The sequence below is a fragment of the Phoca vitulina genome, unplaced genomic scaffold (assembly GCF_004348235.1).
Source record: "Phoca vitulina isolate PV1807 unplaced genomic scaffold, GSC_HSeal_1.0 scaffold94, whole genome shotgun sequence".
Taxonomy (NCBI): Eukaryota; Metazoa; Chordata; class Mammalia; order Carnivora; family Phocidae; genus Phoca; species Phoca vitulina.
The window spans coordinates 3,060,935-3,078,152 of NW_022589797.1; the positions used below are offsets into that span (position 1 = coordinate 3,060,935).

At 37.7% G+C, this 17,218-nt stretch overlaps 1 protein-coding gene across 1 annotated transcript in view; it reads right to left on the minus strand.

Moving 5' to 3' along the window:
* The window catches only part of UBE2R2 (ubiquitin conjugating enzyme E2 R2), a 112,303-nt gene that overhangs the window by 16,017 nt on the left and 79,068 nt on the right, over window positions 1-17,218 (minus strand). Inside the window, exon 3 of the mRNA XM_032396917.1 lies at window positions 5,326-5,423. Coding sequence (XP_032252808.1) covers window positions 5,326-5,423 — 98 coding nt within the window. The remainder of the gene's footprint in view (window positions 1-5,325; window positions 5,424-17,218) is intronic.

The following is a 17,218-nucleotide window of genomic DNA, read 5'->3' on the forward strand; positions in this document are numbered from 1 at the left end:
GGACAGCAAACAGTGAATTCATTTCATGGTAGGAATAAGAAATTTAAAAAACTATGATTATGGGGGCACCTGGGTGGCTCAGTCATTAAGCCAGCTCGGGTCATGATCCCAGGGTCCTGGGATCGAGCCCCGCATCGGGCTCCCTGCTCAGCGGGAAGCCTGCTTCTCCCTCTCCCACTCCCCCTGCTTGTGTTCCTTCTCTCACTGTGTCTCTCTCTGTCAAATAAATAAATAAAATCTTAAAAAAACAAAACAAAACTATGATTGTTACAAAACAGTACAGATTATAAATGTTATAACCCTGACAATAAACAAATATATATATTTTTAAGATTTTTTTATTTGAGAGAGAGATCGAGCAAGTGTGCGCACAAGCAGGAGGAGAGGCAGGGGGAGAGGGAGGGAATCTCAAGCAGACTCCCTGCTGAGCACAGTGTCCCACATGGGCCTTGATTTCATGACCCTGAGCTGAAATCAAGAGTCAGATGCTCAACCGACCGAGCCACCCAGCCTCCCCAATAAACAAATATTTATATATAACATATTTCGAGAACAAGACAGTGTGCACGCGCATGAGTCAGACAGGGAGGGGGAGGGGGAGAAGGAGAGAGAGAATCTTAAGCAGGCTCTACGCCCAGCGTGGAGCTCCATGCAGGGCTCAGTCTCATGACTCTGAGAACATAACCTGAGCCGAGAGCAAGAGTCGGACACTCAACCAACTAAGCCACCCAGGTGCCCCAATAAACAAATATTTTTAAAAGTTAGGAAGAAAAGGGGAAGAGAGGATGGGAAATAGAATATGTATGCTGATTTTCTTTTACTTAGCTCTGTCAATACAGGCTGAGGCTGAAAAATCAAGTAATAGGATAAGTAGAGGTTAAAGGTACAAATAATCAGCTATAACTGTGTGATGTAAGGGATATGAGGCATGAAAAAGTAGGAATACACGAATTTTGCTAAGGATCATAAAAGATCCTGTGTAAAAGAAGTGGTCTTTAATATATTCATGAACCTGGGGGTATATAAAGTATCAGATCACTTCTTTCCAGCCTCCCTTTTCACAATTGCTCTTACAAAAGGAATGCATACCTTCCACACATCCCAAATATTCCTGGGGTGCATTGCCCAGAGGTAATGAAACGTAATGTGTATAAAAGAAAGAAATTTACATATAAAACCAACTGTTCTTCCTTTCTCACAAATAATTTTGTTAAAACTGTAGAATGCTATTTAAAAAAAGTATTTTGGTATGTGATGGAGTACAATAAATTCAGATATGTATAGACTGGGGTTGCTGGAATTACATTTTCATTAAAAGGAACTTACTAATTCCATCTCTGATTATTATTAAGAATGCATTATGCCTGAGGGAGAGTCCCATTAAAGTAAAGCATTAAGTACAGGGAATATGTATGTGGTGACTCCTTATTTCATAGACATAATAAACTTATGGCAAAGTTCTATGCCTGATCTGAGAATTAGAATCCATAAGCAAGATGGCTGTCAAGGTGAGGTGTATCAACACATTTATTTGAATTTAAAAAGGGAGACATTTTTTTTCTGATTTAAAAAATATATGGGCTAGATGCGTTAAAATCCAAAATAGATCTATTTTCTCAATTTTTTCTAAGTATACTATATTGAACAAGGTACCTAAAGTAATGAGTAATCAGCATAATCAACACATAATCAACAGTAATTTGATACGTTTGAACAGACTCTTTGGTATACACTTCCCAGAAAGTGAGAAGTAACTAACTTGGTAAAAACTGGTAAGAAATCCTTGTGTAAGTCAAGAAGCTTCCAACTTTTCATTTTTAACAAAAGTAGAGTTCCTGAGTTACTAGCTTTTCAGATCATTAAAAATGACTAATAAAGGGGCAGCTGGGTGGCTCAGTCAGTTGAGTATCTGACTCTTGGTTTCAGTTCAGGTCATGATCTCAGGGTTGTGAGACGGAGCCCTGTGTGCAGCTCTGCACTGGGAATGGAGCCTGCTTAAGATTCTCTCTCTCCCGGGATGCCTGGGTGGTTCAGTTTGGTTAAGTGTCTGCCTTCAGCTCAGGTGATGATCCCAGGGTCCTGGGATCGAGTCCCACATCGAGTCCCGCATCAGGCTCCTTGCTCAGCAGGGAGCCTGCTTCTCCCTCTGCCTGCCACTCCCCCTGCTTGTGCTCATGTTCTCTCTGACAAATAAATAAAATCTTCAAAAAAAATTCTCTCTCTTCCTCTCCCTCAGCCCCTCCCCCTTAAAAAAAAAGACTAACAAAATGAGTGAATAAACATATAAATATGTATATATGTATGTATTTAGGTATTGATTTTAATCAATCTCCTGTGCAGAAGAATTTGAAATAATTTATACAGATATCTCAGCCTCATGGAAGTGTAATTGCCATTCCTTATGTGTGGGCTGCACCTATGACTTCCTTCCTTCAGAAGAGTACAGAATGGAAAGGGGAAAACAAGGAACTTTACATGGGAGAAATCTAAAAACTGAGTCCCAGCTAGGTGATGAATGTTAACATCAACAGTGATTAAGTCATGTTGATATTATGTACCCTTAATACAAGATGATGACAATATATTTTACCTCCATGATCTTCCTCTCCAGTACTATAACCCTACTCTAATACCAGGAAAACATCAGAAAAATCCCAATTGGGGGACATTTTTACAATACCTGAGCAGTACTTCTCAAAACTGTCAAGGTCATCAAAAACAAGGAAAGTCTGAGACTGTCACAGTTGCCTAAGGAGACATACCTATTAAATATAACTTGGTATCATGCATGGAATTCTAGAGAACTATCTGTACTATCTTCACAATTTTCAAAAATCTAAAACTGTTCTAAAATTTTAAAAGTCATTAACAAAACCACAATGGGATACCACGTCACCCGACCAGGATGGTTATAATAACACAGATAATAACAAGTGTTAACGAATATGTGGATAAACAAATTCTCAAACACTGTTGGTAGGAATGTACTACTTAGTGCAGCCATGTTGGAAAACAGTCTGGCAATTCCTCAAAAAGTTAAACACTGAGTTATCATATGACTCAGCAATTCTATTCCTAGGTATGAAGTACTGATTAATGCTACAACAAAGATGAACCTCGAAAAAATGCTAGGTTAAAGAAGCCAATCACAAAATACCACATATTGAATGACTCTATTCCTACAAAATATCCAAATAGGTAAATCTATAGAGACAGAAAGTAGACTGGTGGTTTCCTAGGGTTGCAGGCAGAAGGGTGGGGGTGGGCATGGGGGGCTGAGGGATAATGGAGTGTAAATGCTAAGAGGTATGAGTTTCTTTGGAGGTGATAAAAATGTTCATGGGGCACCTCAGTGCCTAAGTTGGTTCGGTGTCCGACTTTTGATCTCAGCTCAGATCTTTATCTAGGGTCGTTGAGTTCAAGCCCCGAGCTGGGCTCCACACTGGGCACAGAGGCTACTTAAAAAAAAAAAAAGTTCTAAAACTGATTGTGGGGATACTTGTGCAACTCTCTACTTACATTAAAGAACAGTGAATCGTACACATAAAATGGGAGAATTGTTGGGTATGGGAATTATGTCACAATAAAACTTTTTCTTAAAGACGGACAATAGATCACTGTGATTTCTGCGAAATAACTCAGAAGGAATTAAAAGGATTGTTTCACTGCCATATAAAATTCTATTCCATTATCATATGTAAATACGGTCTCTTAATCATTGCATTTAATATAGTTATGTTATATATGTTAGTCCTCATGCGTATGTATACATATATATGTATATATATGCATATATTCTTGGGTGCGTATATCAGTATATATAATGTATATTATTCATACATTATGTATACATATGAAATTGAAGCTGTATTTCTACCTCAATCTAACAATGTAATAATTATTCATGGCTACATGACCTAACTGAAAACAAATGTCTATCTACCTGATTAAAAATGTATTTCTAATAATTATTAAATGTAAAAAGTAAAAGTATACTGAAAGTATAATATACTTGTCTTGTTTTTAATCAACTGTATAATAAAGTAATTCAATATAGAATTCAGTTTTGTTTTGTCACAAGCAATTAAAATACAGATTTTTGTTTCAGAAAAATATTATAGGATAAATAAAATATATAAGGCTATCAAACATAAAAATTTCAAGTATTAGGACAGTAAAATGGAAATTCAAATGCAAGTAGAAAAATATTTTTTATTTCTTTTAATTTTTTAAAAAGATTTTTATTTATTTGAGAGAGAGAGAATGAGAGAGAGAGCATGAGAGGGGGGAGGGTCAGAGGGAGAAGCAGACTCCCCGCTGAGCAGGGAGCCCGACGCAGGACTCGATCCTGGGACTCCAGCATCGTGACCCGAACCGAAGGCAGTCGCTCAACCAACTGAGCCACCCAGGTGCCCCGAAAAAGTATTTTTTAACTATTTAGAGATGTAAAAAACTGTACCTAAAAAAACAAAAACCAAGAGAACCCTGCACCTAAAAAACATGTAACAGTGGGGGCGCCTAACAGTCGGTAGAGCAGGTGACTCTTTATCTTGGAGTTGTAAATTCAAGCCCCACGTTGGGTATAGAGATTACTCAAAATAAAATTAAAAAAAACAAAACAAAACACAAAAAACTACAAAAACATGCAACAGTGTACAGTTTTTCAAAATTCTTTTAAGGGTTAGGTCACCAGCTCCTAAATATACAGACCACTACTCTAAAGAAATGGTTAAATACCCATCTATTTATATAGATAGTTCAACAGATCAATTAACAGATGAATAATCTTAATACTGCATTGTATGTTAACTAATTAGAATTTAAATAAAAATTTGAAAAGAAAAATAGATGGATAATCAAAGGCAATCAAAAGAAATATACAAGGCCTTCAAATCATTAAAAACATTCACACGCATATAAAACACAAAAAATAACAGATAATGGAAGCTCTTTTAAAAGTAGCATGTATATAAAGTCAATTGACTTAAATTTTTCTGCAAAATGTAGTAAGAATCCTAGAGTAAGGAAACAACCAATCCAAACATGGACATCATGAGATCCAAAGATGCAGGATGGAACTTATGATAATGTATGAACAAGAATTCAGACTAGAAAAATTCTAAGCCGCACATAAAGAAATGAGTAACATATGCAATTACTGCTCTGTAAATATGACTCTTCAAAACGATGCATACGTGTTACCTAAAGCTCTAGCAGAAGACAAAGCAACCAAGTACAGAAAGGATTCTTTTGTACTTGTTAAAAGATAATATCTAATCTTAAGAACCACCTAAAAACCAGATTATTCCATATGTAACCCCTTACCTGACATTTTGAGTAGGATTCCACCTTTCAGAGGGCAGTTCTCCACTCTGGGGGTCATCTACAGGCGGATGAAGAATCGAAATGCATACATCTCCATTCTATGAGACACAAACATCACATTCAGTAAATACTCAAAAATATGATGTAAAAAGGGACATCAGTTCTGCTGAAGTTTCTTTTATTCTTAGAAAACTTGTTTTCTCATCATTAGGGGAGAAAACAATTCTTTTTCTTCATGTTTGCAATCGATGTTGAAGAATTTTTTTTTTAAAGACTTAATATATTTATTTGTGAGAGAGAGAGAGTGAGCGAGAGGGAGAGAGAGAGAAGCTGAAGCAGACTCTGCCCTGATCGCAGAGCCCAATGAGGGGCTCAATCCCGCCACCATGAGATCATGTCCTGAACCAAAACCAAGAGTCAACCGCTCAATCAACTGAGCCACCCAGACACCCCAACGCTGAAGAATTATTAAACATTTTTTATATTATAAATATTAGTTCTGAACAATCTGCAAGATACATTTCTTAGTTAAAAAAGCACTATGTTTGTAGCACCATCCTTCTAAAAAACTCACTTAAAAATAGAGAGGGGCGCCTGGGTGGCTCAGTCGATGGAATGTCTGACTCTTGATTTTGGCTCAGGTCATAATCTTGGGGTTGTGGAATCAAGCCCCACATTGGGCTCTGCATTCCACGGGGACTCTGCTTCTCTCCCTCTCCCTCTGCCCTTCACCCCCACCCCACTGCTCATGCTCATGTGCTCGCATGCTCACGTGCTCTCTCTCTAAAATAAATAAATATTTTAAAAATATTGACAAATATGATGAACTGATATTCAGGAGTCTTGAGAAGCAACTAAATATCTTTATTTTCAGACACATCTGAACCTAAAGTACATAAAAAGAAACAACCCCCTCCAAAATTTGACCTTGCTTAAAATCTATCTAGAGAGATGTATAATCACCTTTAAATCAATGGTTTCAATAATTATGGTTTACATAAACTGAAAATATGCCTCCCAACAACTTAATTATAACTCCCTCAGGATATGGATAAAACTCACTACTTTTCTGGGTAAGATTTTATTTATTTATTTGAGAGAGAAAGCATGCAAATGAGCATGAGCAGGGGGAGGAGCAGAGGGAGAGAGAAAAGCAGACTCCCCGCTGAGCAGGAAGCCTGACCCAGGGCTTGCTCTCAGGACCCTGGGATCATGACATGACCTGAAGGCAGATGCTTAACTGACTGAGCCACCCAGGCGTCCTTTGGTTCATAAATTTAAATTATAGGACCTAATCCACATGTACATTTAAAGTCAAACACATATGGATTGCTTACCTTATGCATCACAGACTGTTATTCAATAGGAAAAAAAAGACTGAGTAAGATATAGTACCAACCTCAGTCTAAAATGAAAGATTCAAAATTCTAAATAGAGATAATAACTAAAGTATAAAAATCTGGGACACCTGGGTGGCTCAGTCGGTTAAGCATCTGCCTTCAGCTCAGGTCATGATCCCAGGGTCCTGGGATCGAGCCCCGCATCGGGCTCCCTGCTCAGAAGGGAGCCTGCTTCTCCCTCTGCCTGCCACTCCGCCTGCTTGTGTTCCCTCTCTCTCTGTCAAATAAATAAATAAAATCTTTTAAAAAATAAAGTATAAAAGTCTTATATATACAACCAAGATTTAGACATACACAAAAAATACACAACCATATCAAGATAACAGAACATTTTTATTTTATTTTATTTTATTTTTTTTTTAAAGATTTTATTTATTTATTTGAGAGAGACAATGACAGAGAGAGAGCACATGAGAGGGGGGAGGGTCAGAGGGAGAAGCAGACTCCCCGCTGAGCAGGGAGCCCGATGCGGGACTCGATCCCGGGACTCCAGGATCATGACCTGAGCTGAAGGCAGTCGCTTAACCAACTGAGCCACCCAGGCGCCCCAAACAGAACATTTTTAAAAGGAGAATAAAATTTTAATAAAATACCAAATACTAAATTCTAAAACTTGTTAGATGCCATGAGGAAGGTAAAAAAAAAAGCAAAACAGAAACAAGGAAAGAGAAACTTAGGGTATATCCTGGATAGTGGACACCTGGCATGTGGTGTGGAAGACAAACTAAAGGCTTAATGTTTGAAAAAGCTTTGAGATGGGTCTTGAATAATAAGTCAATTTTAACAACCTAAGGGAAATTTAGACATGAGTTAGCCCAGAGAAATAAACCAACATCATAAACAGACTTGGGTAGTTGTATTTGTTTTGCATTGCTACTGTAACAAATCACCACAAACTTAGTTTAAAACAAAAATTTATACTTCTGTAGGTCAAAATCTGACACTGTTCTCACAAGGCTAAATTCAGTGTGTCAGCAGCAATGCACTCCTTTCTGAAGGCTCTAAGAAAAAAATCTTTCCTTGCCCTTTCTAAGCTTCTAAAGGCCACCCACACTCCTTTGCTCTTGGTCCCCCTTCCTCTAATCCTCAAAGCAAACAATGTTGCATTTCTCTGGGCCTTTCTTCCAGAGTCACATCTCTCATTCTCATTTTCTGCCTACCTTTTCCACATGAAAGGACTCGTTGGGTTACACTAGGCCCACCTGGATAATCCAGAATAATCTCTTTATTTTAAGGCCAGCTAATAATTAGCAACTTTAATTTTTCTTTAACATATAAGCTAACATATCACAGGTTCCAGGGATTGAGATGTGGACTTCTCTGAAGGACCATTATTCTACCTAGCACAGTAGTGAAGAACCCACTTGTAATGAAAAATAAAATACAAAAATTAGACCAGAGGAATATGTTACTTTGTTCTGAGTTTAATACCTATATATATAAAACTTCTGAGCAGTGGAATGACATACATAGATTTGTACTTAGAAACAACATATTAAAAGATGGGCATCTTAATTGATACAAAGCATTTGACAAAATCCAACACTTTTTCTAGATAAAAACACTCAAAAAACTATAAATAGAGGGGACGTATCTTAACATTGTAAAGGAATTAAAAAAAAAAAAAAACCCACATCTAGCATTTTACTAAATGGTGAAATCTTTCCTCCTAAGATCAAGAATAGGACAAGGATAACCATTTTTACCACTGCTACTTAACACTGTCCTGGAAGTTCTAGCCAGAGAATTAAACAATAAAAAGCAATAAAAGGCATATAAACTGGGAAGGAAGAAGTAACATTATTTCAAAAACGACAAAGAAAATTTCAAAGAATTCACAAGATAGCTACTAAAGCTAATAAAGAAATTCAGCAAAGTTGTAGGATATAAGATCAACACTCAAAAATCAGATTTACTTCTCTATACCAGCAATAACATAAACAGGATAACCTAAAAAGGATATTGAGAAAACAATTCCACTTACAATGGCATCTAAAAGAATAAAATACCGAGGATTAAATCTAACCAAGGAGATGAAAGATTTGTACACAGAAAACTATTAAAACACTGCTCAAAGAAATTAAAGACCTAAGTAAATAGAAAAACATCCTGTGTTCATGAGTAGAAAGACTTAATGTTAACATGGCAATATTCCCCAATTTGATCTACAGATTAAATGAAATCCTAATCAAAATACCAGTTTCCCTTTTCCCAGAAATTGACAAATTGATCCTAATATTTATATAGAAATTTAAGGGACAAACAAAAGCAAAAACAACCTTTAGAAAGAAGAGTAAATGGGGCGCCTGGGTGGTTCAGTCAGTTAAGAGTCTGCCTTCGACTCAGGTCATGATCCCAGGGTCCTGGGATTGAGCCCCGCATCAGGCTCCTTGCTCAGGGGGAAGTCTGCTTGTCCCTCTGCCCCCCCAAACCCCCAACTCATGCACATGGTCTCTCTCTCAAATAAATAAAATCTTTAAAAAAAAAAAAAAGAACTGCCTTTCTGGAGACCTAGAATTTGCCCCATCCTTTAAAAATAATAATTATAATAAATAATAATTTATTGAGGTGAAATTCAAATACATAAAATGAACCATTTAAAGTGAACATAATTCAATGGCATTTAGTACGTGGTCCCAGTGTTGTTCAACTATCACCTTTATTTGTAAAGTATTTCCATCACTCCTACATAAAACACCTTACCCACAACACAATTTCCCCCCAATCCCATTTCACCCTAGTCCTGGTCTCTGACAGCCATGCCCCCAGCTTTCTGTCTCTGTGTATTAATCTATTCTGGATATTTCTTATAAAGGGAATCATACAATATGTGACCTTTTTTCTCTGACTTTCACTTAGCCTAATGTTTTGGAAGTTCCTCCATGTTGTATCAGGTATCAATAACTTTTTTTTTTTTTAAAGATTTTGTTTATTTAAGAAAGAGAGAGAGTGCAATCTGGAGGAGAATGAGAGAGAATCTGAAGCAGACTCCACAGTAAGCGCAGAGCCGGATGCAGGGCTCGATTTCACGACCGCCAGATCCATGATCTGAGTCGAAACCACGAGTTGGCTGCTTAACCGACTAAGCCATGCACAGGCTCCAGTACTTCATTTATCTTTATGGCTGGATGATACTCCATTCCCATTGTATCCATCCATCTGTTGATGGACATTGGACTTTGTCCACCTTTTGGATGTGTGAATAGTGCTGCTGTGACCATGTGCATAGATGTACTTGCTTAAGTAATTTTTTCAGTTCTCTTGCTTATATACCTAGGAGTGGAATTACGGGATCAAATGGGTAATTCTGTGTTTTACTTTTAGAGGAAGGACCAGACAGTTCTACAGCAGATGGACCATTTCATATTCCCATCAGCAGTGTATGAGGGTTCCCGTTTCTTCACATCCTCACCAATACTTATTTTTAACTTTTGTTTTAATTCTAGCTATCAAAAGAGGATGTGAAATGATATCTTATTGTCGTTTTGATTTGCATTTCCCTACTGAATAATAATGTTGAACAACCTTTCCTGTGCTTATTGGCCATTTATGTATCATCTTTGGAGAAATGTTTGTTCAAGTCCTTTGCCCAGTTTTCAATTGGCTGGTTTATCTTTTTGTCTTTGAGTTGCAGGAGTTCTATATAATTAAGGATATTAAACCCTTATCAAATGTATGACTTAGAGATATTTCCTTCATATCTATAGGGTTTTTAAAAATCATCTTCTTGATAATGTCCTTCGCGTAAAAGTTTTTCATTTCAATGAAGTCTAGTTTATGTCTGTTTGTTGCTCATGCTTTTGGTATTCTAAGAATACATTGCCATATTGAAGGTCATGAAGATTTACCCCAATGTTTTGTTTTGTTTTTAGAGAGGGAAAGGAGAGGGACAGAGGGAGAGAGAGAATCTTAAGCAAGCTCTAAGCCCAGCAGGAGCCCAACGCAGGGCTCGACCCTGACACATCATGACCTGAGCTGAAATCAAGAGTCACTTAATCAACTGAGCCAGCCAGGCACCCCTGGTTTTGTTTTTAAATAGTTTTATGATTTTAGCTCTTAGATCTTTGTTCCATTTTGAGTTAATTTCGTACATGGTATAAGGTACGAATCCAACTTAATTCTTTTGTTTTTGGAATTCCAGTTATCCTAGCATCATTTGTTGAAGAGACTATTATTTCCCCATAGAATGGACTTAGCATCCTTGTCAAAAATCATTTGGCCAAAGATGTATGGATTTATTTAGGGACTCTCAGTTCTAGTCTGTTGGTCTATAGGTCTATCATTATGCCAGTCCTAAACTGTCTTGACTTTAGCAATACTAAGTTTTGAAATCAGGAAGTGTGAGTTCTCCAACTTTACTTTTTTTTTTTAAGATTTTATTTATTTGAGAGAGAGAGAGAGAGACAGCATGAGCAGGGGGAGGGGCAGAGGGACAAGCAGACTCCCCACTGAGTGCAGAGCCTGATGTGGGTCCTGATACCAGGACCCTGAGATCAGATGCTTAACTGGCTGAGCCACCCAGGCTTCCCTTTAAGATTTTTAAAATTTATTTATTTGAGGGGCGCCTGGGTGGCTCAGTCGTTAAGCGTCTGCCTTCGGCTCAGGTCATGATCCCAGGGTCCTGGGATCGAGCCCCGCATCAGGCTCTCTGCTCTGCGGGAAGCCTGCTTCTCCCTCTCCCACTCCCCCTGCTTGTGTTCCCTCTCTCGCTGTGTCTCTCTCTGTCAAATAAATAAATAAAATCTTTAAAAAAAAAAAAAATTATTTATTTGAGACAGACAGAGATAGCGACAGAGAGAGCATGATGTAAAATGAAGACTATCTAGCCTAGGCCCCCTCCAAATCCAATTAAACTGAAATCTCCAGTATTCTTTATTTTTAACAACTTCTCCCCAGGATTTTGATATGCAGCCAAATTTGGGTACTGCTTAGGGAAATCTCTTCCCCATACCTTAAAGTTAGAAAGAATGCATAAGATCTGCAAATTCATGAATATAACTACATAAATATACATTAATTCCTGCTTGTCAAAGACTATTTACAAACCAGAGCCCAGCTCTACAAAAGGGCAAATTTGGTGGCCTAAATATTATTACGTTCTAAATGATGGCTAATGTACCTATACTCAAATCCTTCAGGTTTGTATACTGTCACAGAGCAAACTAGTGTCCTTATTTAAATTTTTTTAAAGAAAAACTATAAGGAAAATTTAAAAATTGAAATAAAGCATAACAAAGAATTCAAACGTTTAATAATGTTTATTATTAAATTGCATTTGCTAGGTAAAATTTCAACACCAAACCAGAATCAAAATCCTCTGGTTTCTAGTGACTTTCTACCTTACTCATTTGATTCATATAAACCAAGGTGAAAGTCACACACAGACTTCGAGAGTTCTAAAGGAACATTCTACAAAACTTTTCTCTAATGATTTAGAAATAAAGAATATTTTACAAGTCGAATAATGATGACTTGTTTTAATGATGGAAACAATTAAAAATATTTTACTGAGTACAAAAGAAAAGTTATGTCAATTTATCTTAGTAGTTAAAGCAAACAAAATATATTAGGTTACACACTTCTGATTAGCACACAAGAAAGCATTTGTATTCATTTGAATTCAAAGAGAAATGTTTTATGCAGGTCCATTTTTAAACACTATTGAGTAAAATTATATAAATTTTTAATGTTCATCAAATGCACACTTTAAAAATGATAATAAATACTGATAACAAAATTTTAACAAGCACTCAGCATCTTTATGTGGATTAAAACCACACAGTTCAAGCATGTTTCTGATGATTTAATAACACAATACAGAAACAAAATCTGTCTCACCTCTATAGAGGAACATAGAGCAGCTATAGACAAGTAATATATGTTTTACCTTTCCCATGAGGGCCTGGGTGGCTTAGTTGGTTAGGCGACTGCCTTCAGCTCAGGTCATGATCCTGGAGTCCCAGGATCGAGTATCACATTGGGCTCCCTGCTCAGTGGGGAGTCTGCTTCTCCCTCTGACCCTCCCCCTTCTCATGCTAATAAAATCTTAAAAAAAAAAAAACCTTCCCCATCCCACACTTTACTCCAAATAAAGTCTGTAGTTTACTTAACAGTATTGTACCAAAGTTAATTTCTTAGTTTTGATGAATGTACTATTTTTTTTTTAAGATTTTATTTATTTATTTATTTATTTGAGAGAGAGAATGAGAGAGAGAGAGAGCACATGAGAGGGGGGAGGGTCAGAGGGAGAAGCAGACTCCCTGCCGAGCAGGGAGTCCGATGCGGGACTCGATCCCGGGACTCCAGGATCATGACCTGAGCCGAAGGCAGTCGCTTAACCAACTGAGCCACCCAGGCGCCCCGATGAATGTCCTATTCTTGTATAAGATGTTAGTTAACATTAGAGAAACCTGAGTAAAAGTTTTATGAGAACTTTCTGTACTATTCTGGAAACTCTTTTAAGTCTAAAATTATTTTTAAGTGGGTTAATTTTTTATTATATTTTTATTTTATATATATATATATTTTAAAGATTTTATTTGACAGAGAAAGAGCCAGAGAGCACAAGCAGGGGAAGGGGCAGAAGAAGAAGGAGAAGCAGGCTCCCCACTGAGCAAGGAGCCCAACTCGGGGTTCAATCCCAGGACCCTGGGATCATGACCTGAGCCGAAGGCAGATGCTTAACTGATGAGCCACCCAAGTGCCCCAAGAAGTGGGTTTAAACTTAACATTTTTAGTATGTTTATAACATCTAGACATTGAAATGAAAGCATTTTAATAAAAATTATAAATGTTATAGAATTTTAAATTTTTATATTTAAATTTTATATGAAATAAGTTTAAGAATAATGAACTTCAGCAGTTTATCCTAGCATTGAAAAATCATCAGAGAATATAACATTACAACTTTATTTGTAATTGATTCTAATATGACTTCTTTGGTTTTATTATTTGATTCCTGGGTGGAATAACAAAGGAAATTCCCAGAGAAATCACATAAAAACCATAGCTCTATTAGATAATTCCACCAAAAGGATAAAAGAATAATAATTTAATCAAAGAGAAAGAAATGCACATTAAATGAGCAAAGGAGATGAAGCAGAACTAGGTGAGCTATCATTTGTTGCATTATCTAATAATTTTACTGAGTGCTACCAAATAAGAATGGAGTAAACCCTTATTTTAAAACATCTTGCTATGTAAAGGATTCAAATGTACTTCCTAATTATACTCGCTATGAACACAGTGGTGTACACAGAGGACAGAAAGACCATATGTGGATGGGAAGGGAGGAATGGTTGAAAAAGATAGGTATCTGGGATGGTTAAATTTATGTGTCAACTTGACTGCGCTAAGGGATGCTCAGATAGCTGGTAAAATATTACTTCTAGGTGTGTCTGTGAGGATGTTTCCAGAAGAAATTAATATTTCTATCAGTAGACTAAGTAAAGAATATCCACCATAATGGGGACAGGGATCCTAATGGGGCAAGCATCCGCCATTCTGATGAAGGCCTGAATAGAACAAAATGGCAAAGGACAAATTCTCCTGAGCTGGAACAACGGAACTCTGGGTTTTTGAGTCTTGGTACTCTAGGACTTGCACCAGCAGCTCCCCAGTTCCCAGGCCTTTGGATTCAGTCTAAATTATACTCCCAGCTTTCCCAGTTCTACAGCTTGCAGAGATTGTGCAATTTCTGACTTCATAACCATGTGAGCCAACTTGTATAATAAACCTCCTCTAATATATATCTCTATATATGCTATCGGTTCTGTTTCTCTGGAGAACCCTAATACAGTATTACTATTGCTTTTACCTAGTCTTTCCTGTATAATATTAAAATATAATTTATGATTACAGCTTTATCGTAAAGGACTCTTAACATATGCAGTTCTTTCAATTTCTGAAAAGCTGATAACGGCATACCATCTACCTAAATTTACAAAGATCATAAACCCTGTGTAATTAAGGCCCATTCACCACTCACAAAGTCTAAATTCTATTATTCCAAAAAGTTACGGTTCTATAGACTTGGCAAAAAACCTTATACAAGATACCAGAGAGCTAGTTCACTCTCTACTCAAGCCATGTGAGGACACAGAGATAAGCCACAAGAGTCTTCAGAAACAAACCATGCTGGTACCTTGATGTTGGACTTCTAGTTTCCTAACCTACGAAAAAATAAATTTCTTTTGTTTAAGCCATTCCCTATATGATACTGTTATGGCAGCCCAAGCTAAGAAAACATGTCTTAGGAAAAGCCTATTAAAACAGTAGGATCTAATTTTAATCGTTATTAAAACAATAAAATTTAAAAATACTATATCCTAAAGATCATCAAGTACTGTGTTTTCCATTCAGTTTTGCAGTGAACCTAAAACTATTCTAAAAAAAAATCAGTATATTCTTAAAAAAAAAAAAAAATGAAGATTTATTTATTTGACAGAGAGAGAGAAAGAGCACAAATAGGCAGAGAGGCAGGCAGAGGGAGAGGGAGAAGCAGGCTCTCCACTGAGCAGGAAGCCCGAAGTGGGGCTTGATCCCTGGACTCTAGGATCACGACCTGAGCCAAGGGCAGATGCTTAACCGACTGAACCACCCAGGCACCCCTAAAAAAAAAATTATTTAGTTAGTTTTAATTTTTTAAAAAAGATTTTATTTATTCATTTGAGAGAGAGAGAGACAGAGAGAGCACACAAGCAGGGGGAGAGGCAGAGGGAGAGGGAGAAGCAGACTCCCTGCTGAGCCAGCCGGGAGCCTGATGTGGGGCTTGATCCCAGGACCTGGAGATCATGACCTGAGCTGAAGGCGGACGCCCAACCATCTGAGCCACCCAGGCGCAGCCCCCAATTTTTTTAAATAAATGATAAAGAACAGGGAGATTCTGAGTTGCCATAGCTGTAAAGTTCATAGTGAATTACAGTATGTATGAAAACCCCATTTTAATACATGGTCTGTGGGGCAAGTAGGCTTTGTTGGGTATGAAAACCCCATTTTAATACATGGTCTGTGGGGCAAGTAGGCTTTGTTGGTTGTCTACATTGAATATGTAGTTACCCGTAACCAGGAAACTGTATTTTTGAGCTCACTCAACATATTACAAAGCAGATAGGAGTAGAATGATTGATGACAAGTTCATATTAAATTTTTTTTTTAAGATTTTATTTGTCAGAGAGAGAGAGAGAGAGAGCACAAGCAGGGGGAGTGGCAGACAGAGCAGGAGAGGGAGAAGCAGGCTCCCCACTGAGCAAGGAGCCCGATGCGGAACTCGATCCCAGGACCCTGGGATCATGACCTGAGCTGAAGGCAGACACTTAACCGACTGAGCCACCCAGGTGTCCCATTGTATTAAATTTCTCTTGTTCTCCAAGTTTCCCCTTGATATTTATAAATTTCAAAAACTTAGCAACTATAAAGGAAATGTTAAAATAATTAAATTCACTCATATAACATTGCCGTATTTACTACTTTTGGGGCTGCAGTAATGTGTCCATGGATGTATTTAACAAAACTGTAACCAAGCTCTGGTGATTTTTAAAACTTGACATAATAAACTATTCTGTAACAGTAATAGTCTTTACAATATTTATTTTTACTCATTCATTCATTCATTCATTTAGTCGGCTCCATACCCAGTGTAGAGCCCAACAAGGGATTTGAACTCAAGACCCTGAGATCAGGGCGCCTGGCTGGCTCAGTCGTTAAGTGTCTGCCTTCGGCTCAAGTCATGATCTCAGGGTCCTGGGATTGAGCCCTGCATCGGGCTCCCTGGTCCGCGAGAAGCCTGCTTCTCCCTCTCCCACTCCCCCTGCTTGTGTTCCCTCTCTCGCTATGTCTCTCTCTGTCAAATAAATAAATAAAATCTAAAAAAAAAAAAAAAAAAAAAAGACGCTGAGATCAACAGTCAAACACTCAACCAACTGAGCCACCCAGGTGTCCCTACAATATTTATTTTTAATGCCCATGAATCAAAAACTTTTTTTTTAATAAAGATTTTATTTATTTATTAGAGAGAGACAGAGAGAGAGCACAAGCAGGGGGAGCGGCAGGCAGAGGGAGAAGCAGGCTCCCCGCTGAGCAGAGAGCCTGATGCAGGACATCCCAGGACCCTGAGATCATGACCTAAGCTGGAGGCAGACACTTAACCAACTGAGTCACCCAGGCTCCCCTATCAAAAACTCTTTCAAGTCCCTTTTTCTGGCATTTGAGTAGTCTGCTTTTGTTTTTTGATTGGGTTGTTTCATTGTCCCTCCCTCCCCTGCAGTTCTATTATAAATAACTCTGCAGTAAACTAACAATATGATATTGAGGTCCACCATGTGTCCACCTTAGGGGACAACACACGTGGGTGAGTAGAGAACCACCACCAAGAATATCCCTTTGGCCAAGAAGCAAGAGCCCTATTCTCTAGAATCACAAATACTGACATAGGCCCTCAAAAAGTTCAATTCTGGGGCGCCTGGGTAGCACAGTTGGTTAAGCATCTGATTCTT